Source organism: Marmota marmota, unplaced genomic scaffold, assembly GCF_001458135.2.
Source record: "Marmota marmota marmota unplaced genomic scaffold, marMar, whole genome shotgun sequence".
NCBI lineage: Eukaryota > Metazoa > Chordata > Mammalia > Rodentia > Sciuridae > Marmota > Marmota marmota.
The window spans coordinates 10,001,763-10,023,711 of NW_026000168.1; the positions used below are offsets into that span (position 1 = coordinate 10,001,763).

General features: G+C 48.8%; 1 protein-coding gene across 19 annotated transcripts in view; it reads left to right on the forward strand.

Moving 5' to 3' along the window:
- The window catches only part of Itpr1 (inositol 1,4,5-trisphosphate receptor type 1), a 389,291-nt gene that overhangs the window by 243,416 nt on the left and 123,926 nt on the right, over positions 1-21,949 (forward strand). For 18 of the 19 annotated variants that reach the window (XM_048787037.1, XM_048787038.1, XM_048787040.1 and 15 more), the window contains 7 exons: positions 601-801; positions 2,387-2,497; positions 4,899-4,994; positions 7,693-7,815; positions 9,001-9,105; positions 12,336-12,528; positions 18,406-18,528. In XM_048787037.1, the coding sequence (XP_048642994.1) occupies positions 601-801; positions 2,387-2,497; positions 4,899-4,994; positions 7,693-7,815; positions 9,001-9,105; positions 12,336-12,528; positions 18,406-18,528 (952 nt within the window). The remainder of the gene's footprint in view (positions 1-600; positions 802-2,386; positions 2,498-4,898; positions 4,995-7,692; positions 7,816-9,000; positions 9,106-12,335; positions 12,529-18,405; positions 18,529-21,949) is intronic. The other variant, XM_048787047.1, reaches the window with a different exon arrangement.

Consider the following 21,949-nt stretch of genomic DNA (forward strand, 5'->3'; position numbering starts at 1 on the left):
ACTTCTTTTAGGTATAGAGAGAGGAGTGGGATAGCTGGGTCATGTGGTAGTTCCATTCCTGGTTTTTTGAGGAGTCTCCGTATGGCTTTCCAGGGTGGTTGTACTAATTCGCAGTCCCACCAGCAATGTACACATGTACCTTTTTCCCCAGTGCTCACCAATGCTTATTATTGTTTGTGTTCTTGATGGTTGGAATTCTGACTAGAGGGAGATGAAATCCTAGTGTAGTTTTGAACCACCTTTAAAATGTCAGACGTCACTGAGTGGGAGGTTGGTAGAGGGAGGGGTACAGAGGGGTAAGAATTAAATGGAGAAATGAGAACTCGAAAAGATTGGAAGAGTTGGAACTGGACTACAAGGAGAAGCCCTCCTCCACTGTATCCCAAGCAGATACCCTGGAGAGCAAGCCACACCATTCGTGGCCATTGCCACTCACTAAGTCCATCATGGTTAGTGGACCATCATGGGAATCATACAGACTCTTCTATCCCATGCTGCATCTGGCTGCCTAATTGCTGACCAGTCCAGGGCACAACCTGTTACAGATTGTCAGCATGGCAATGACCTTGACCCTCTTCTCTCCCCCACCTCCACCTGCAGAACTTCCTTCGTTGCCAAAATAACAAGACCAACTACAATTTGGTGTGTGAGACGCTGCAGTTTCTGGACTGTATTTGTGGGAGCACGACTGGTGGCCTTGGGCTCCTTGGACTGTACATCAACGAGAAGAATGTCGCGCTTATCAACCAAACCCTGGAAAGTCTGACTGAATACTGTCAGGGACCTTGCCATGAAAACCAGGTGATTCCATCTGCAATTGCTTTATCATTTTGGAAGTGTTGATGAGACTAGTTCAGGTCTCATGAAAACGGAAGGGAGATCAGTGGAGGAGACGAAATGGGAAATGCTGGGAAATGATGTTGGCCAAATTATATGGTTTTGTTTTGTGCATGTACAGATAGGTAACAACAAGTCTTGCCGTTAGATATGGTTAAAACACACCGATAGAAATACGGGGGAAAAAAAGAAGCTGGTTCAGAAGTCACCTCACATCTGTCTGCTGCCCTAGGGAGTCGGTGGGACTGGAGGTGGAAAGACTGCTCCCACTTTGTCAGCCTTCAGAACTTCACCTAATGATGGACTCTGGAGGGCTTGACCTTGGCCTCTTGGGTTGGTTGGACATTCAGCTCTAACTTGACTTTTTAGGGGTCGGTGTGATAAAGTGGAAGAGGGGGGCTACATTAGCACCAGAAAAATGGTGATTTATTGTAAATACCAGGAAAGATTAAAAAGAGGCTATTTGAAGGGGATGTGAACTTAGAGACAAGGTCTCCACACAAAACAGCTTGAAAGCAACATGAGGACATTTCTAGTTGCCATGATAACGCTGTGGATATTGAGGCAAAGCAGATGGGTCTCTGGCCCCTGGAGGTGTGCTGTGGAATGGAGCCCGGAACTTCTCTTCCTGGTAGGGTCGTGGCTTGTAGGTGGCATCTTGAAGAGGGGGTGAGTTTGAGCCTTGGTGCGGGACCAAGTGTGATTCACAACTCCATGCTGGAGCTCCTTTCTGGCTGGGGTGGGCAGAGCAAGTCTTCAGGTGGCCAGGAAGGCGTGCAGTGCTGGTTACCTGGAGAGACAGGACCTTCACTCCAAGGAGAGTAGTTTTCCACAGACGTCTCGTGGCCTGCATAAAACCTGGCCTTGGTCGCCTGGGAATGTGAGAATAGTGTTTTGCTAGGTCTGCTTTCCCCTCCTGGTGTCCTGATGGAGCCGATGGTGCAGTCCTAGCTAGGAGAAGGAGCACAGAAATGCCCCTGGCTTCAGGGAAAGGCTCTCTTTGACATTGCAGGGAATTTCCTTAAAACCTTGGGTTTGCCTTTCTGCCAAACAGAGGCCTGGAAAGCAAGAGGCTGCAGGGGGTTGTGCTTTGGCAAGATGATTAATTTTGATATTGTGTGAATTAAACCAGAAGTTTGCTTTCCAAACTTATGCCTTAAGCAAAGACACCAAAACAAAATGAGTGACGTCAGGGGGAATGGAATACACTTTAAAAGGGGAAAAAGGGCTCAAACCCTGGTATCAGTCACGCACTGTATTTTCCTTTTAAGAACAAAAGCTTACTGCACGGCACTATTTGGATCAGATGAGACCAATTTATCAGTTAGCATGCATGGGGACTTTCCTGCTGTTTACTGTTAATTCTGAAACTAGAGATTTTCATCTGTCTTTTATTTTTACCACTTTCTCACGGAAAATTGCAGCCCTCCCCTAGAGACATTGCTGGGAGCAGCAGACATTGTGTTGAAATAGCCGCTGAGCCTGTTGGCCTTTGACCTCTGATTTACGTCCGGCATTTGTGTGAATGTCTGTGTGTCTCTCTGCCCAGAACTGCATCGCCACCCACGAGTCCAATGGCATCGACATCATCACAGCCCTGATCCTCAACGACATCAACCCTCTGGGGAAGAAGCGCATGGACCTCGTGTTAGAACTGAAGGCAAGTTTGAGAGCCCTGAGAGGAGGGGTGCTGGTGCTGCGTCGTGACACAATCAGGGTCCTGAGCTAGGTAGTAGTGGCGGTTCTGTTGAGCTGCATGAAAGAGCCAAGTCACATGTACTCACTGAAATGTGGCACTATCCAAATAAGGGCCTTGGGACAGGTACCAGCTTTTCAATTGTTAGGTCACCTGTCACTCAGAGATGAGAAGCGAACCTGGCATCCAAGAACCAGAAGCCCGCATTCCAAAAGCTACAGGCTGGGAGACGATGGAAAGATTCTTCTCTCTGGGGTTTCTAGATTTTTCCCCCTTTGAGGAAAAAGGATAGGTTTGGTTGTACTAAGCTTCAACCAATCTAGTACCTCAAAAAATCCATTTTTACTTAATCAGGATAATACATTTTTAAAAAAATTGAGTCCTGAATTAGCAGAAGGGTGGCTAGTAATGTTTAAAGTAAGGACAGTACACTGAGAATGTGCCTTCAGGCCCATGATGACCCATGTGTGGATGGAAGCCTTCACGTAGTTGATACGAAAGCACCACCAGCTTTTGACTCTCTGTAAACACTGAAATAGCTTTTCAGAGTAAAAGCAGTGCTTTCAAGGTCCCTAAGCTGCAGGGTTTATAATCTGGTTTTGAAATATGTGAACAACTCATATACCATCCCAGAAAGTGACTTCTTGAGTGAGCCCCCAAACTCTCCCCTTGCTTTGAGGTTCCAAAGGTTCTCACAGAATCCAAAGAATTAGGACTTGGGGTGTAGAGCAGCAGTAGACCACTTGCCTAGCATGCACGAGACCCTGGGTTCCATTCCTAGCACCCTACCCACCCCCCACCCCCCAAAAAAATCCAGAGGTTCACTTCTGAAACTTATACTTGAAACCCACCGTGGTGTGTGCAAAGGTGTTATTGTCACTGAGCACATTTCCTCCTAGCTGTCCCCATGTTGGGGCGAGTTGAGATCTGTACCCTTGCTTACAGCCACATACAGCACTGAGCACTTCATCATTATCATGGAAGGGCCCAGAACTACAGGGTTCACTGGAAAACTGCTCTGTGTTTGCTGCATGGAAGGCACAGTTATTTTTATTTTTTCTTTAGAACTTCAGTGGAGAGTGTAATTAGTTGATTGGGGTATATGGATTTTTTTGGGGGTGGGGGCAGTGCTTTTATCTCCTTTTGAGAAATTTTGCTTTACACCTGATTTGAGCATCGTGCAAACACACCGTTTATCAGCCACTGGACTACCCTGAGACATTCATGTGCTCCAGGGCAGCATTTCAGTGACCTGTTCCACTAATTCAACAGTCTGAGGATCTGAGGATAATTATAGAAAGTTCTGTCCTATGACAGCACAGCAACCTAACTGAGCTGCTGTGAAGCTTGGGGAGGAACACCCCCCCCCCCCCAAAAAAAAAGCCAAGATCTTTGGAGTCCTATAAACAAAAAGCATACAAATCCTTGTGGCCCAGGACCTCAAGTGAGGTCAAGCCAAGATCCACAGGGTGTAGCCACATGGGCACTGTTAACAGGATGGGAACACAGAGCTTGGCAGGCAGGCAGTGTTCCTCTGGGTCACTCTGGTTAAGTGTGTTAGTTGTACTCTCATGGTATTTGGAGTTATGGGTACTGATGGAAATATTTTCAGACCACGAAGAACTATCCTGGTTGCCTGTCTTCTCTGGCCTGCAGGGCTGAGCAGCAGTGTCTCTACACTCATCTGCCCCTGCAGAGAACTTGCCACTCCACTCCTCAGGAGCATCAAGTCGGCATGGGCCTGTGCACAGCCCTGTCACCAAGAGTGACAGCCCAGTCAGGCCTCCACGTGTGCCTCTCAATATCTGCAGGGTCAGCCAACCACAGGATCAAAAATATTTGAGGAAAAATAAATGGACCTGTGCTGAAAATGTACAGTCTTTTTTTGTTATTATTTCCTAAAAAAAATAGAGCACAGCAACAATTATTGACTTTATACTTTACATTGTGTTATGTATTATCATAAATAGTCCAGAGAAGAAGTATTTGGAAGGATGTTCTCAGTTATAGGCACAGACCATGCCATTTTCTATAAGGGACCTAAGCATCCCTGGGTTTTGGTTCCCCAGGGGTCCTGGGACCGATCCCCCATGGAGACTGGGGGGTGACTGGCACCCGCCAGCACCCAGGTTTAGAATTCCAATACTTGCTAGTCTTCCATTAGCTGACACCTGCATCTCTTTGACCTGAATCGGATTGTGTGCATGTCGCAGGGTCTGAAGGTAGCACCTCCTCTGCCTGGTGCAGAGCGTCTGTGCTGTCCTCTCCCCACCAGGTGGATGCCTGTCTGTCTAGCCAGGCTGCACACCTGAGTCCCCCGCCCTCGCATCTCCCCTGCCTCTCACCCTGGCTTTTCTCCAACTAGAACAATGCTTCCAAGTTGCTGCTGGCCATCATGGAGAGCAGGCACGACAGTGAGAATGCCGAGAGGATCCTCTACAACATGCGGCCGAAGGAGCTGGTGAGTTGGGAACATCAAAGCAGCACCTGGGACCTGCTCAAGGAAGCTTTCTTCAAGATTCCTCAAACCAGAAGGATGAAGAAAACTCGCAATTCAGGCCCCTGAGCGGGTGGGGAGGTGAAGCGTAGGGCACTGGACATGTGTTCCCTGTCCCTGGAGCATCCAGAAGCCACCCTCTCTGTTTTCCACTCATGGAGGACTGGGTGCAGAGCATGGTCAAGTTCACTGGCCAAGTTCAGATGCATTACTGTGAGGTTTTGGCAGCCATTTGACCTCTCCGACCTCACACTTCCCTGATTCATAAAAGAAAGATGAAGTCACCTGGGCCAAAGCGTTGTTTTGAAGACTAGATGAGAAGGTTCACATCTAACCTAGTGCAGTGCCTGACACACGATAGTCCTCTGTGAATCGAAGCCCCTTTTCTGCTCACTCCTATTCTTTGCTGATGTTTTTGCCACGTCTTTTTCTGGGGGTGACGAGATCACATCCGTTCTTGTTGCCAGTGGTCTGGACAATGGAAGAGAAGTTTCTTGGATGGCTGGCGTGCTTTCTTGGCTTGAGTTTTCTTTGGAGAAAATACGATCTGGTTTATTTTTGAGGGGTGATATTCACAGGGGGCTGTGACTTCGAGGTTGGAGTTGGGGCTGCAGACTGTCAGACGAGGAGCGTTCAGAGATGGTGACATGAGCAGAGGGCAGAGCTCTCTTTTTGGACTTTTCCCCATACAAACAAACTGAAGCTGACAGACTTAAATGAGGGCATTAAAACAGCTCTGCCTCCTGCTGACCTAGATGTGCACAGGCCAAAGTCCCTTCATGTATTTCTTTAAATAAAGTTAAGAGCAGCCCAGTTCTTTGATCTCCGAGGTCAGGGAGTAAGGTCTCAGCCCGAGCTGGGAGTCCTCTGTGCGTTTGTGTAACAGCTTGTATAACTGGGAGTGCTGGGGACTTGGGGTTATCTTTCTTGAGTAGGGTCAGCATGACCTTGCAGAGATCCCGTTCCTGAACTAAGAAAGCACCCGGCTCTTCTGGCCTGTCCTGGGTGGGGAAATGTCAGCACCCCATGCTGTGGCTGCCTCTAGTTCCTGGTTGGCCCCGTTGTGCTTGGAGAACATCATTCTGGCTCACAGGAGGAGTCGGACTTCCTGGAACAAACATGGCTCTAAGTGTCTAGATAGAGGGACGCTCAGATATCCAGAGTGTGTGTGCATGTGTGCACTGTGCGTGTTGTGGCCCTGCATCCTACACAACATGCTGTCTGCCTGATTGGATATTGGAGGGAACTTGGCAGGAATCAAAGCTCAGAGAAGGAGGCTTTGTCTCCAAAGTTCAACCCAGTGACTGAACTGGCCTCGGTGCAGAAATGGGTGGCTCTCCACATGCTTGATTTTGGGTAATGAGAAATAATTCCAGATTGCTGCCTTGTGGCTAAACTGCCTTCTGAACCATCAAAAAAGCCAAAACACCAGCAAACAAAAAAAAATGAATCTTTCGTACGACTTAGGGGGTGGAGGTGTTCTTACTCTTTAAATGATGAAATCCTGAACAATTTGTTCATTTAATAAATCCTGGCCAGGCCCTCCATCAGCCAGGGCACCGTGCTGGGCACTAGGGCAGGGTCTGGATACAGGCAGACTCAGCTCCTGCTCCCTGGGAGATGAGGTGAGTGGAAATAGCAAGATAGGGACAGAAAGGCTCCAGGATGCTGGGGGCATGAGCCAAGCCAGGTGCATAGAACCAGGGACAGAGCTGTGGCACTGTGAAGGCGTCTGAGCTCATTAACTGTGACTTCATCAGTGTTCTTTTCTCTTACTGTCTTTGTCCATAAAGAAATGAAACCTCTGATAACTTTATAAAATGTTTGTGAGCATTAAATTTTTTTTTTTTTTTGGTGGTGCTGGGGATTGAACCCAGGGCCTTGCGCATGCGAGGCAAGCACTCTACCGAGTGAACTAGAGCCTCAGCCCTATGAGCATTACATTTTTAAAAAGAACATGAAAATAGTAAGCACGGTGCCTGGCACCAAGGAGAAGCGGTCAATAGATGTTACTAGTTGTCTATTATTTTCACATAGTGTAGGCTTGTGGGGGAAGGGAACTGAATAAGAAAAATATTTCACAGCCAGGCACGGTTATGCACATTCCAGTGACTCAGGAGGATCACAAGTTTGAGGCCAGCCTCAGCAATTTAGCAAGACCTGTTGCAAAAAGGGCCAGAGGTGTAGCTCAGTGGTGGAGTGACCCTGAGTTCAATCCCCAGCACCAAAAAAAAAAAAAGAAAAGAAAACAAGCTGTTCTAAAAACAAATGGATTTCTTAGCAGATTTTTCCTAAAAGGACAAAATTGGGATTAGGGAGAGTTGATGGAAAGAAATGTGGAGATAGGAAAATTCAGGCTTCTAACTTACATTTGTATCATATTTGCCTTTTCAAAGTGCTTTTATAGCCATTGCCCCCTTTTAAATTAGGAGCCATAGAATATCTCTTGCTCCAAGTAGAGTGAATGAATTTGCTTCCTTGTCTGTGGAGGGTAAAGGTCTCGACTGCTTGCAGCAGTGTTAGGAAGGATTCTGAGGCTGAGTTCCAAGCCCGCTAGGAAATGCTGCTGCACTGGGTGAGCAGCATCTGCCCGGGAGGGGAGATTACCACCTGGGTGCTACAGACGCCAGTCTTCAGAGGGTCCCCTCGGCCCTTCTTGCAGGTGGAAGTGATCAAGAAGGCCTACATGCAAGGCGAAGTCGAATTTGAGGATGGAGAAAACGGTGAGGATGGAGCTGCCTCCCCCAGGAACGTGGGGCACAACATCTACATATTAGCCCACCAGGTATGAGCTCCTACGCCCCTGCAGACTCTGCGCCCAAGGCCACCACTCCAAGCCCAAGGGCCTTCCCTGAGGGCTGTGGGCCTGGGACTGGCCCTCCTTGACGGCCTTCTCTGAGGGCCGGCTGCACTCATGAGAATGTGGCTCCCGGGAGTTTTGGCATCTGATCTGAGGCCCAGGACTTTTCTGTGCTGGGGTCACAGACTTGGAAATCCCCCTTATAAGCACCCACCCCTGGGCAATAACAGTCGGTGGTTTATGATCTCGTCTGGAGTCCTGTGAAAGGCGTCCCAGCCTTTCTTATAAATACAGCCAAGTTTCTCAACAACCTAAAGGAGTAAACTCCAGCTTCCCCCCCAGCCGTATGTGAGGTCCGTGGGAACCTGTCATTAGGACTTCCTTCTGCCTTGGGGGATAGGGTGATGCCCTGTGCCCTGGCATCCCAGTGTCTCCTTTCTTAATCCTGTTCCCTGTAGGAGGTTCTTAATCCTCCTCTTTCTGGGTGCTGATGTCTCTTGGATTTTGGGGGGGGGGGTCTGGGCAGGCCATAACTCAGCTCCTGTTTCCTGTCCCCTTTGTCCCTCGAGCAGAGACCTGGCTATAAGCAATGATGGGGTTGGGCCCGAGGTTGGTAGGTCCCCACCCCATTTCTACCCCATGATTAGCATCTGACCTCCAAAAGGGCTTCTGAACATTCCACATGGAGGCTCTGCAGGACTGTCCAGAAAACCCTCCTGTCTATATAGAAATCAGGGGACCCTCATGCAGTGGCACGGCCTGTAATCCCAGCGGCTCCAGAGGCCAAGGCAGGAGGATCACCAGTTCAAAGCCAGCCTCAGCAATTAGCGAGACCCTGTCTCAAAATAACAAATGAAAAGGGCTGGGGATCTGACTCAGAGGCCAAGTCCCTTTGGGTTAAATCTCTGCTACCCCCACCCCCTGAAAAAAAGAAAAGAAATGAAATCAAGGGGAAGCAAGGACCCTGTATGAGCTTCTAGGACTTTTCTACCAGGCTCTCCAAATGACCCCTGTGCAGAGGCACCTAGAGAGAAGGTAGCAAGCCTCCCAGCTCCTTTGCCCTCCGCTTGCTGCTGGTTGCAATGCACTGTTTGAAACTCGTAGCTAGAAAGAGCTCATGCATTCCTGTTGTGGAGACGTCGTCCCTGTGTTTCTGTACTTGCGTTCTAGTTGGCTCGGCACAACAAAGAACTTCAGACCATGCTGAAGCCTGGCGGCCAGGTGGATGGAGACGAAGCTCTGGAGTTCTATGCCAAGCACACGGCGCAGATCGAGGTAAGCACGGTCAGCCTGGCGCCGACCTTCAATGCTGAGGCCTCCACTGAGCAATGCCCTGTGCCGGGCCTGTGCACATTCTTTATCTGAGCAGTGAAGGTGCTGTGAGCGCCTCCTCTATACCAGGTCTTGTGTAAGGTGTGGATTAACCAGTGATGGCTCACTGTCGTGTCGCTTGAGGGCTGGAGAGGAGGTGGGCTCTGAGCAGAGCCGTACAGAGACATCTCATGACAGATTGTGGCCAGGCCACAAGGACGTGGCATAAATGAAAGCCCAGCAGAGGGGACGTGCTGCAGACTGCAATGCCCAGGAGGCCTGTTCTAAAGAAGTGGCCTCTGAGTGCAGATCCTCATGAACCGGCGAGGAGCTTCTCAGACCCAGGGAGGGGAGATTCTCCGGAGGGTGGAGATGAGCAAGGCCCAGAGGCTGCAGTTCAGGGAGCTGAAGGGAGGGGGCAGCCCCGAGCCTGCAGATCTGGTGCACCATCCCTGGGAGAAGTCCAGACTGGACCCCAGGGCGATGGGACCACTGGGGAGCCTCACTCAGCGACACTACAGTCACATCTGCATGTTAAACCAAACAAAAAGGTCTTACTAATAATCCTCCTTGAACTGGTTGGTAATGTCCCCATTTTTCACATGGAGAACCACTGCCGTAAGGCTCAGGGGAGTCTTGTTCCTTCTCCAACTGTCAGTGACAGAGCTGGAATTTTAATCCCCGTCTGTCTGACCCCCGAGCCTGGGGATGCGTTTTATGTCCCCTGAATTGTCTCTTAGCATCCCAGGGAACACGGGCTTCCATCTCCAGGCCTGTGGCAGTAAGGGATGATGTGTCATGTTTTGCCAACAAGGAAATGTCCAAGCTCAGCATCAGCATTGAAAGGAGGGTTCACATTCACAAGGACTAGCAGCACATTCCTTTGAGCAGTGAGCATGTTCAAGATGGAGATTTTTCATGTGTTCTTCTCTGATGAATCAGGTTTCGAGGCCATCCTAATGTAATGTATCATTTTGCTCATGTGCCTGAGTAGGTGAGCACATATTCTTGATTCATCATGCATGTCAAGAAGCTTGGCCACAGGGCCAGTTCTGTCCTCTGGAACCCTTGGAAGACACGTGTTAGGTGTTGGTGCCGTAGAATGTCAGAGGAGACCGGAACCTTGGAGGTCATTTTGTTGAGCTCCTTGTTTATTGGGGAGAAGACCACTAGAGGCTGGAGAAACACTAGAGAAGTTCTCCTGCCTCCCACTTCTAAGTGGCTTTTTTAAAAAAGGACAGAAATGCCTAGATGTCCCTGCCTTTGGCCAACACCCTCCCCTTCCCTCAGGTTTTCCCTGGGGTTACCTGAGGGAACCAGGGAACAGTTCCTCACCTCCTGGGGCTTTCTTTACAGCCCCGGTGTCCTCACTGGGAGTCAGGCTAGGTGGCCCCGGGCTCGGGAACTCCTCCTGCTCCTTTTCCTCCTGAGCCCAGATGCACGTCTCTCATGGTGTCCTTCAGAAGAAGGCAGGACTGATTCCCAGTGGCTTGACTGTGTGGAGCAGACAGGTTCTCCATAGCAGGACACTGCAGAATGGTCCCTGCCCCCTGTTTACATCAGAATTACCTTGAGAGCTGGATCCCAGGCAGGTTCTGGTCACTAACCCCTCACATTGTGATTCTAGTTCTATGAGGTTAGGTCGTGGGCAGAACTAGTGTGAGAACAAAGGCTTTCGAAACCTGAGTTCCAGCTAGATTTGGGAAGCACTGGTCTACAGACCACGTCCCTAAGAGAATATGGAGCCAGGGCTTGGGAACCCGTCCCACCTCTGGGACACTTTCCCACTTGTGTTAGTCAGCTTTTCATCACTGTGACCAAAATACCTGATAGGAAAAATTTAGAGGAGGAAAAGTTTATTTGGAGCTCAGTTTCAGAGATCTCAGTTCATGGTTAGAAAGTTTCATTGCTCTGGGCCCATGGCAAAGCAGGACATCATGACACCAGGTCCCAGCTAAGGGAAACTGCTCAGCTCATGGCAGCCAGGAAGCAGACAGGGAGGAGGAAGGCAGAGGAGGAGAGAGGGGACCAAGGGGCCACAGGGACGATGCACCCTTCCAGGGCACACCCCCAGTGACCCACCTCTTCCAGCCACACCCTACCTGCCTGCAGTCACTGGGACCCCATCAGCCCATTAGGATGGACTGCTGAGGCTGCAGCTCTCAGTCCAGTCATTTCACCCTGCGGATTCCTGCGTGAACACAAGAGCTTTTAGGGGGCACCTTGCACCCACACCACAACAGCACCACGCCGTGACCTGAGTCGTGTCTCTTGCTGCAAAGTAATTGGAAGAATAAGAACCAGCTCTTATTATAGGGCCTTGGCCCTGGGCCTCACCTGACTTCTCCACCTTCTGAGCAGGAAAACTGAAGAGAGGTCATGCCTCCTCTGTCCTGTGGCCCATTGTCCTTTTGAAATTTCTACACCTGCCCGGGACTATACAGTGTCCTAGAATTTGGACAATCAGAACAGACTGTCCTCTCTGCTCCCTGAACCTGTCTAAGGTAACCGGCACCCCAGGGGCCCAACAAAGCTAGCTTAGAAGACAATGAGGCCATCCCAGATCACATGGACACCTTGGCTCACATACCATACGTTTTAGATGCCCTGACAGGTAAGAGGTAGGAGGTCACTGCAGTGGGATGTAAACCAAAGGTCTCTGCATAAAGTTCCTCTGGCAGAATAACTCAGCTTTGCTATCTGAGAAAGGATCTTAGGTTACACCGTGGCCCATCAGTGCTCCGTCCAGTGTGAGAGTTCTGTGTGGCTGCTGAGAAGAAAATGAAATATAACGGAATATTCAGCTCCTCAGTTGCAGTAAGCATGCACGCTAATGCCCAGAGGCCACCTGTAGCCCGCCGTCCTCCTGGGCAGCATAGATGGAGAACCATCCCATCCTCGAGAAAGTTCTGTCGGGCAATAGCAGCCTCATGTGAATATGTATGTGAAACGCAATGTGAGTTTCAGGTAAAAGCTGGTCACATTAAAACGAATGGGATCTGAGGTTAGAAAAGCAGAGTTAACCAGAACTGGTTTTTACATTAGTCTGAGAGAGACGGCCCAGCCAAAGTCATGGAATCTGAAAAGTTTGTTCTTTATTGTTCTGAACCTCGAACCCCAAGTCCTCCAGCAGCCTGCAGCCTGCACAAGGTGTCGGAGGCGACCGCTGAGTCTCTCCTTTGTTTTTACCCCAGATTGTCCGATTAGACCGAACGATGGAACAGATTGTCTTCCCAGTACCCAGCATATGTGAATTCCTAACCAAGGAGTCAAAACTGCGAATATACTACACCACGGAGCGGGACGAGCAGGGTAGCAAGATCAACGACTTCTTCCTGCGCTCGGAAGACCTCTTCAACGAAATGAACTGGCAGAAGAAGCTGCGAGGTGGGTCCCAGCGCGGGGGACTTGTTCCTAAGAGGTGTGGTCCTGGGCGTCTCATGGACTCGAGCTGGGGGGTGCCTCTGCCTCCCAAGAGAAGCCACGTGGGGGTCATCTATGTGCTTTCCCAGAGGCCAGTGGCCCTTCAGTTGCTGATAAATGGGGCCAAGCCTCAGTGTGGCAGTTCCCCAGAGAGGCTTCCTTCATGTAGCATCTGTCCTGACTGGATGTGTGGCAGTTCCATGGATGACTTAGAATGCCCTTTTTTGTTGTAATCTCCATGTCAGAAATAGAGGTGGGGCATGGTGTAATCCCAGAAACTCAAGAGGCTCAGGCAGGAGGATTGCAAGTTTGAGGCCAGCTGCAGCAACTTAGGGAGGCCCTAAACCACTCAGCGAGACCCTGTGTCAAAATTAAAAAGGAGCTGGGGATGTTGCTCAGTGATTCAAGCATCCCTGGGTTCAATCCCTGGCACCAAATAAATAAATAAATAAATAAAGAGAGCCATGAAAGACCAGGCCCTTGAGCGCCCAGGATGGTTCAGTGGGCAGGAAGTGCACTCGGCCTGATTGCTCATTTACTAGCACACCTGCTCTGGAGACTCCCATGTTTCCCCTCATACCGAGGAGCTCAGGTTTGAGGCTCTCAATCATTTTATGAGCAGTAGAATAACTTTTTATGTACGACACATCGTTGCCCTCCAGCGAGTTCCGTGGAGAGGCCCAGGCAGGCCTGGCTGAAATGACTCATGGTAGGCACCTTTATAGGGCTTCCGCAGGGGGCTCCCCTGCTCCTGGTTTTCATTAGGGGTTTAATGTGGTCCTTCAGCCCCAACGACAAGCTTGGCACCAGCTGTTGTGGCCAACTCAAAAAGGATCCTGTTTTATTTCTGTCTGTCAGGAGCCAGGCTTTTATTTGAAACGCTGAAGTCCAGCTACCACTGTGATCTTCTTGGCTCTTTCTATAGGGTGCGACTGGGGTTGGGGAGAGATGTGTCATAGGTCAGTTTCGGGGAACTCTCGTCCTCTCCCTGATCCCTGCTAATCTGAGGACCAGACATGCCTCCTCTGCTGCTGCTTTGCTTTTCTCCTCACCCACCTGCATCCTTAGCTTTGCTAGTGACAAAGAAGGTTGTCCAAGCAGATTGGCCAAAAGGTCCTATTCCCACCTCACCTCATCCCTATTCCATTCTCGCCCGTCTCTAAGGGGCATCTTAAAACATTCTGGGCCACACCATCCTGTACCCACATGTCTCGAGCCTGACCCAGGGAGCAAGGGCTCACAGCAGCGAGCATGGGTATCCTCCTTGGTACAGACCTCAGAGGATACAGGCACGATTCTACCGCTGTCAGCCTGTCCTTGGAGCCTCCTGTGGATTCCTCCGACACTCTTCCAATTCGGGCATCACGGTGAACACTGGCGCTCCTGATAGCACCATGCTGGGCTGTAAGAAAGAGATGCCCCTGCCACGAGGAGGAGAAAAGCCCCACCTGCCTCGGGCTCACCTTTCTAGTTCTGTGCTAGAGAGAGGAGAGAACTGCTTTGTGGCTTCTGCCTGTCAGCGCGATGTTCCACAGTCGCAGCTTTAGGGAATGGTCCCGATTTCATGCCTCCAAACCTTATCGATTAATTTCATACTTATCAGTGAATGTGGCTGCTGAGTGGATCAGATATATTTCTTCTCCCAGAATTGTTCGTCAATCCATATATATATAGGGGGTGTATGTGTGTGTTAGTCTCTCTAAAAATCTGGTAAACCAACAGAGACCTTTCTGTTAAGGTGTCTCACGTCTCACTCTTTCTGAGATGGTGTCTCCAGCTGGGGGGATTGGGGGGACCTCAGCCCCAAGGAGGAGGATGTCCAGTTCCATTCTCTCTCTGCCACCCACCAGCTCTGTGGCCCCCAGCAGGTGGGTTAACTGCTCCCAGACCTTCATCCATAAGGCGAGGAGCAGGATGACCTCTTGGACTCCTTTTATTCCAGAATGGCCATCTCGGCATTCCCAGATTCATATCACAGTGTCACTCCTGCCTTCCTTTATTTTCAGTCTTTCTGTTTTTGGAAAACAGTTTTTGTTTCTGTGAAGCTTAAACACAAGTATAGTTGTCAACTGGAAGATTTTAATTGGCTTCAAAGCTATCTGCTGGTAAGAGAGAAATTGAAAATAATAACTGAATTAAACATGATTTGCGTATCTAGGGAGGGGAGAAGTATACTCATTAGAAGTGCAGTGAAGTTGAAATGCATTCTCCCCTTCCAAGGGTCTGTCTTCTCTTCTAGTAATTCTGCAGAAGAGGTCTTTTCTGGCTTACTCACATAGCAGCTCAGCTTTACCTTTTACTGAACGTCACCTGTGCTTTGGGACATCTGTAGCCGAGACTCCACTGTTAACATTGCTTAGTGTTTTCTTCTGCAACAACTGAGACACCCAGTTAGTTGCTCTGCCCTGTAGAAACCCTGTTCTCTGCTTTGCTTACCCAGCACACGCAGCAGGCATGCAGGCACACACACCCTTTTCCCACCTGCATCCTGCCTCTGCCTCCCGCTCTGACATCCTTTCCTGAAGGTCACAGCTCTGGTGAAGTCCAGACTGGGCTGTGAAAACTAGAAGAGGAAACTGAGATAGAGTTGCACATGCTGACGCCTGTGCCCTGTGACTGTCACTCTGATGGGCACAGAGCTGGGAAATGCTGCTTATACGCATATATGTGGAATCCAGGTCAGCTAGCAAAGCCCAGTTCCTTTAAGCAAAAGGCTAGGAAAGAGTGTCACCAAAACGTGTCCTAGGTATAGTGAGTCAAATCACTCGCCCATCTGGGGTCACGGCATCCCACTGTCTTGCTGGACGTGGCAGGATGTTGTTGATCCAGGCAACTTTTAGTCCCCAAGGACATAGAAAACATGCTGCAGGTTACAGTGGAGAACCCAACATGCGAAGGTCGTGGCTCCTTCCTCTGGAAGGGGGCAGAGAACACAGGCATATTTTAAGTGGCTTCCATACCAAGCTGATTACGATTAGGCCTGTAATCAGGCAGTGGCAGGTTATGTGAATATGGGAAAGGAAGACTTGGGAGGACAGGTGGGACCGGAATAGCATCTAGATGGGAAGTGGGGACTTAGCACAGCCAGAGAGCCTGCAGGAAGGGGAGATGTATCTGTCTCCTCTTGCTGCTGAAACCAGTGGCCACGAACTCTGGTGCCTACAACACCATTCTCACGAGCCTGATATCAAATTGGTAGAGCCATGGCTGCCTGAGGTCCTGGGCTTTTGTCCCCTCCCTCCCCAAAGCCCAGAGTGTCTAGCAGAACCCTTCTTGTGCTGCATGGCTTTGGCTCTGAGTCTCCTGCTTCCGTCTTTCACATGCAAGGACTTACAAGTCCTTTCTGTCATGTAAGGTAAGACAGTCACAGGCCCTGAGGATTAGGATAGGGACATTTAGGGCCCATCATTTTGCCTACTGTAGAATGCATGTTCATTGCATTTCCTCACTGTGTACCAAGTTACCCACCAAATTTTAGTGGCTTGAAAAAATAAATATTGATTTTTCTCACCTCTTTCTGGGGTCAGGAATTTGGGAGTAGCTTAGGGGGATGGTTCTGACTCAGAGTGTTTCAACTGAGACCCCAGCCAGGGCCACCATCTGTGCACTTGCCTGGACTGGAACATCCACCTGTTGTTAGCTCACCCAGGTGGCTGTTGGCAGGGGCCTCAGTTCCCCTGCACATGGGCCTCTGGGTGAATCTGCTGCAAGTTCTCACAACCCAGCAGAGCCAATGGCCGAGTCCAGAGAGTGAGGAAGGCCACAGAGCCCTTCGTGACTACCCTTAGAAGTCAGGTGCCAGCGGTTGTGCTGTGTGCTGTTTATTAGAAGTGAGTTGCTGGCCCCACACACACTCAGGGGAGGGGAATTTAGCCACACCTTGTGAAGGGAGGAGCATCAGAGACCTTGTGGACATGGTTTTAGATCCTCACAGAGAGCACAGGGAGCCCTGTGGGACAGCACCTGTATAGACAGAACCATCACCAGACTGGGATGCAAAGGACAGGGAAGGGAAGAAGGAGAGGGTCCAGGCAGGTGGATGGAATACTGTTCCACGTGCCCCAGGAAATAAGAGATGGCACCTCCAGGTCGGTCTCCATGTACCTTCTTGCTCTTGGATTAATGCCACTTGGTTTAAAGGGCTGAATGTTTGTTCAGATTCAAAATGGTAGTACAATTTAAGTAGAATGCTAGTTTTATAAAAATAAGATGTACTTGTGAACTGCACATTTCTCGAGGTTGTACTGAGGTATCCTACGACGGACACTCACATTGGCTCTCTGACCATCCTGGGCTTTGCCGGCTCCTTCCCCAACCCCACAACTTACCACCTGCTTTTGGTACATCCATGATGGGGAGAGATGCTGCGACTCTGTGCCTGTTCCTTAGCCTCAGCACCTCCTTACCGTTCATCTCTTCCCTCCAGTTCTGGAGTTTTCGTATCTAGATCAGAAAGGGGGCATCAGCCCCAAAAGAATCGCAGTTGCTTTTGTTTTCAAAGCCAGATGATCTTTCTTCTCAAGTTCGCTTCCTCAAGATGAAGTATTACCCAGTGATTGGCCGGATCCTGGTCGGCCTCTCTGGAGTGGTCACACAAGCCATTTACCTTGATCCCCGGCACTGACCCCAGAGCATCGATCCCCTGGGTGATGGCATTGCCACACCCTCCACGCATTGCTGGGCATTCCCTTGTGTGTAAAATGAGGCATCTTAATCTGAAGGCTGGGTTGCGGCTCTGCAGTTAGGAAACAGCGCCTCTTACCAAGTACAGACCTGCTGTGAGCGATTGTTAAGCACCCAGGGATCTGTCTGGTTGGACCCTAACTTAGTTCAGAAGGGAAGCTTCCAAAGGCTTGGCAGCTGCAAGTATCATTATAGGGCCATAGGGTTTGTCATTGGCCTCTGTGCTGAAGTTAAATGATGACTTCACTGGGGAAGGAGGGGAAAAAAAAAAAAAAGCATGCGAGGGACCCCTGCCCACATGCTCCATTGTCTCTGGGGAGGCTGATGTTGAGTGAGATGCTAGTGCTACACTGAAATCAGCTCTACCCTGGCACCAATGGAAAAGGTGCCCTGGAGCCGCCGAGCATGGACACAGCCTTGTTATTCTGAGAATATCCAGCCCACATGGTGTCACCGTAGGGCACAATGGATTGAGAAGGCAGTGGTTTCCACAGGGTGCCTTGCCCCTGTGTGACACATGGTGCCACACCCTTTCTCTCCTGGAGCCGCTGGGAATGTGGACTCCAAGCTGACCACCTAGTCGGCAGCCTGTGTTCCTGCTTCCCCGGCCCCCTGAGAGTGACCATCAGGCTTCAGGGAAGCGGCAAGTGACTCAGTGTTGGGAAGGGGATTGTTGTTCTGCTGTGGGGCATTAAGAGCCAGGAGGGATGTGAAAAGGGGACCAGTCCTTGTTTGAGGCCCAACTGGACCAACTCTGAGTGCTGTGTCTCCCCGACATTTCTAGAGACCTAATTGAATTCTTGGGGCTCTCTGGGCATCTCATCCGGTCCCAGCAGCCCGAGGGGAACTAGGCCCTCCGTGCATGAACCCTGGATGACCCCCAGCCCCTGCAGCTGGTGCTGTTGACTGGGGCACGCAGGGCTTTCAGATGTCCCAACTTGTCTCCTCCTCCTCTTCAGTGTCCCCCAATAGGCCTTCTGTTCCCGAGTTCTCCAAACAGAAATGAACCGATGAGATGTCACTGCGTGCCAATTTGGAAACAAATGATCGTTTTTACTGTTGAGAAGGAAACCAGTGGCACAAGTGGACTGGAGGGGACGGAGGGGAGGAGGGGCTGTGGAGTTCCAGCTCTCTGACATGGCCTCTGCCCTCCCACAGCCCAGCCTGTCCTCTACTGGTGTGCCCGCAACATGTCCTTCTGGAGCAGCATCTCCTTCAACCTGGCCGTCCTGATGAACCTGCTCGTGGCCTTCTTCTACCCGTTTAAAGGAGTGCGAGGAGGTACCGATGGCTTAAATTTTGAAAAAATGAGTAGATGCAACTGGACAGCTGTGACCTACACCCTTAGTACTGTCCCTGGTAGCATTTATGCCACGTTTAGGATCGCAGGTCCCCATTTTCAGGCAAGAATGAGATGGTAGCTTTTAGTTTTAAGTCTAACTTAAAATAATTTAAATAATCTATTACTATGTATGTGTATTTTAGCCAAGAAAGAAAGAGAAGGAGTTATTGAACTTGAAATATCATCTTAACCCCATTTTTTTGTTGTTATGTTTTGGTTTGGGGTACTGAGGATTGAACCCAGAGGCACTCCACCACTGAACCACATCCCTAGTCCTTTTTATTTATTATTTTGAGACGTGGCCTTGCTCAGGTGCTGAGATTGGCCTCTAACTGGCAATCCTCCTACTTCAGCCTCCCGAGTTGCTGGGATTACAGGTGTGGCCACTGAGCCGAGCAGCATTTTTCTTTTAAATGCTATTTCAGGAAGCATGAGCACCCATGTCTGAAAAGGTCTGACAGAAACACAGGGCTGCAAGCTATTTTCTGAGGGGTGTCTGCCCTCACTAAGCTGCCAGGTGGCAGGGGTGTGAACAGGAGAGGGTTCAGTGGAGAACTCCATTGGCTGTGATGGAGGCACCGACTCCTGCTCGTCAAAACAGGTTATTTAGCCACTGCCTTGATTATGTTTGTATTTACCTTTGATTTAAAAAAAAAAAAAATGTTTCAAAGAGATTTTTATTACTCACTGTAACCATTTTCTTCTCTGGTTATTTGTGGCAGCACTCAGGCCAGCATCTGGGGACAGTGGGTTGACAGGCCTCACCTTTCAGTGTTAAGCTTTCTACAGTGGAATTCGTGGTCAAAGAAGTCCAGAGACTTAGCGCCCAGGCCTGGCCCTGCCATTCCACCTCCGGGCAGGCCACTTCCTTGGCTCCTGGTCACGTGCCTCTGCATTTCTGGATACTGACACCAAGCTAGAGGCTGGGAGACTTGAGTGTGGCTGTTGAACTTCCTACAGAATTCAGGGAAAACTAGTAACCTAGTCATGGTTCCCTGGAGCCTCCTGCTTCTTTCCCATCAAATTTGAGACCCACTGGATGAGCTAATTGCTGAGGGTCCTTCTAACTCTAACATGGTGCCCTCTGAGTTGGCATCTTAAAAACCCATGGGAGACAAGGCTTCCTGTTTGGAAAACATGGGCTTCAGGATTTCAAGGGGTGGGCATGTGGGACAGCAGGACCAGATCTCCTGGGAGGGAAGGGAGGTCAGTGTGACCTAAGGGGGCCCTTTCTGTCCTTCCACCATATGGTGACTGAAGTTACCTAAAGCACATCAGTTCACCCTCAGGTTATTTTTTCCTTTTGTAACATGTGTTGAAGGCATTTGCTATACTTAACCAGTAAACCTCTGGAGGAGAAGGCTTGTATTAACCTTGACTAGAAATAACACCTGGTCCATTGACCTGAAAATATTTTTTTGAGATCCATATCTGTTAGGGGCTGGAGTTACAGCTCAGTGTAGATCACTTGCCCACATGCACAGGTCTCTGTTTCTATCCCCACTGCCACAAAACACACACACACACACATACACACACAAGGATTTTTGGCATCTTAAGAACAGAATTTCCAAAATGTCCCTCTTGGTTGTGAATAATGACCTTATAGTGTGTGCCATGTGATTCTGTGGCTCATCAGACATGGCTGCCAAGAACAGCAGTGGCCTTAAAAGCTCCTTTTCAAAAGTATCATCTCCCCAGCCCCCTCCATCCCCTTTCATTTCAGAATTGGTGAGTTGTCGGGGCTGGGGATGTACCTCAGTTGTTAGAGTGCTTGCCTCGTATGCACAAGGCCCTGGGTTCAATCCCCAACACCACAAAACAACAACAACAAAAATCAGAATTGGTGAGTAGCTAAGTTTTTAAAAAGCGTGACACTTGGGCAGGCTCAGATGCTTCCTGAATTTGTAGGCATGCCATCATGATTAAAGCAAATGCAGTACTACTTTTTAAACTTTTTTATATGGAAGTTTTCTAATACACACATGAGTAGGCAGCACAATATAATGACCCACATGTACCTATCAGCCCAGCTTTAAAAATAAACATTTTGCCAGTCTTGTTTCATCTATCCCCCTGCTATATTTTCTGAAACATTTTAAAGAAGTTTAGACATCTTGTTGTTTTGACCATAAATATTTCAGTGTGCCTCTCTAACTTATAAGCATATTTTAAAATCTGTATAATCACCATGTCATTATCATATCTAACAGAACTAACAGTAAATCCTGTAATAGTCTGTCCAAATTCAGATTTCTCCAGCTGTCTCAAAGATGTCTAGAAATTCTAGAGTTGCTTTTTGGAATCCAGCACTCTTTTTTAACACGGCTTTTATAGTGGGGAGACAGGTTTTTACATTGGCCTCTTCAGGATCTGCATATATGGTTATATGTATTAGACTGAGATATTAAGTGGTGTTCATGTGCTTAAGAAAATGCAAGGTAAGCCAGACACTGGGAGAAAAATACTTAGAAAACAGGTATCTAATTAGAGACTTATATCCACAACATATGAAGAATCCTTAAAACTTAATAACATAAAGCCTGCCCCATTTACAATAATGCGCAAAGTATCTGGTCAGAGAGTTCATAAAAGAAGATACATAGGACCGGGGATGCATAGCTCAGTGGCAGGACTCTTTCCTATCCAAGTGCAGGGCCCTGGACTTGATCCTCAGCACTGTAAATAATAATAACAACAACATCAACACACATACATACAAATAAGCAAGTGAAAAGACATTCATCATTACTAGTTGTTAGGGAAATGCAAAATAAAACCAATGAGGGCTGGGGTTGTGGCTCAGTGGTGGAGTGCTTGCCTAATATATGTGAGGCACTAGGTTCAATTCTTAGCCCTGCATGTAAATAAATAAACAAATAAAGATCCATCAATGATTAGTGAAAATATTAAAAACAAAAGAAAACACAGGGGCTGGGTTTGTGGCTCAGCAGTAGAGTGCTTGCCTAGCATGCATGAGGCACTGGGTTCCATCCTCAGACCCACATAAATGTAGAATAAAGATATTGTGTCCACCTAACTAAAAAATAAATATTAAAGAAAAAAGACATTTAAACACACACACACACACACACACACACACACAATGACACATCACTGCAAATCTACTAGAATGGGTGAACTAAAAAGACCAACAATACCAAGTACCGGTGATGATGTGGGACCAGAAGAACACTCATATGCCATATGCTGATATGCACGGTCACTTGGGAAAGCAGTATGATAGTATCTTATAAAATTACACCTATACTTAAAACCCAGCAGTCTCCTTCCTCACCTTAGTCCAAGAGAAATGGAAACACATCTGCTCCAAGATTTTCACTTGAGTGTTCTGGTTAC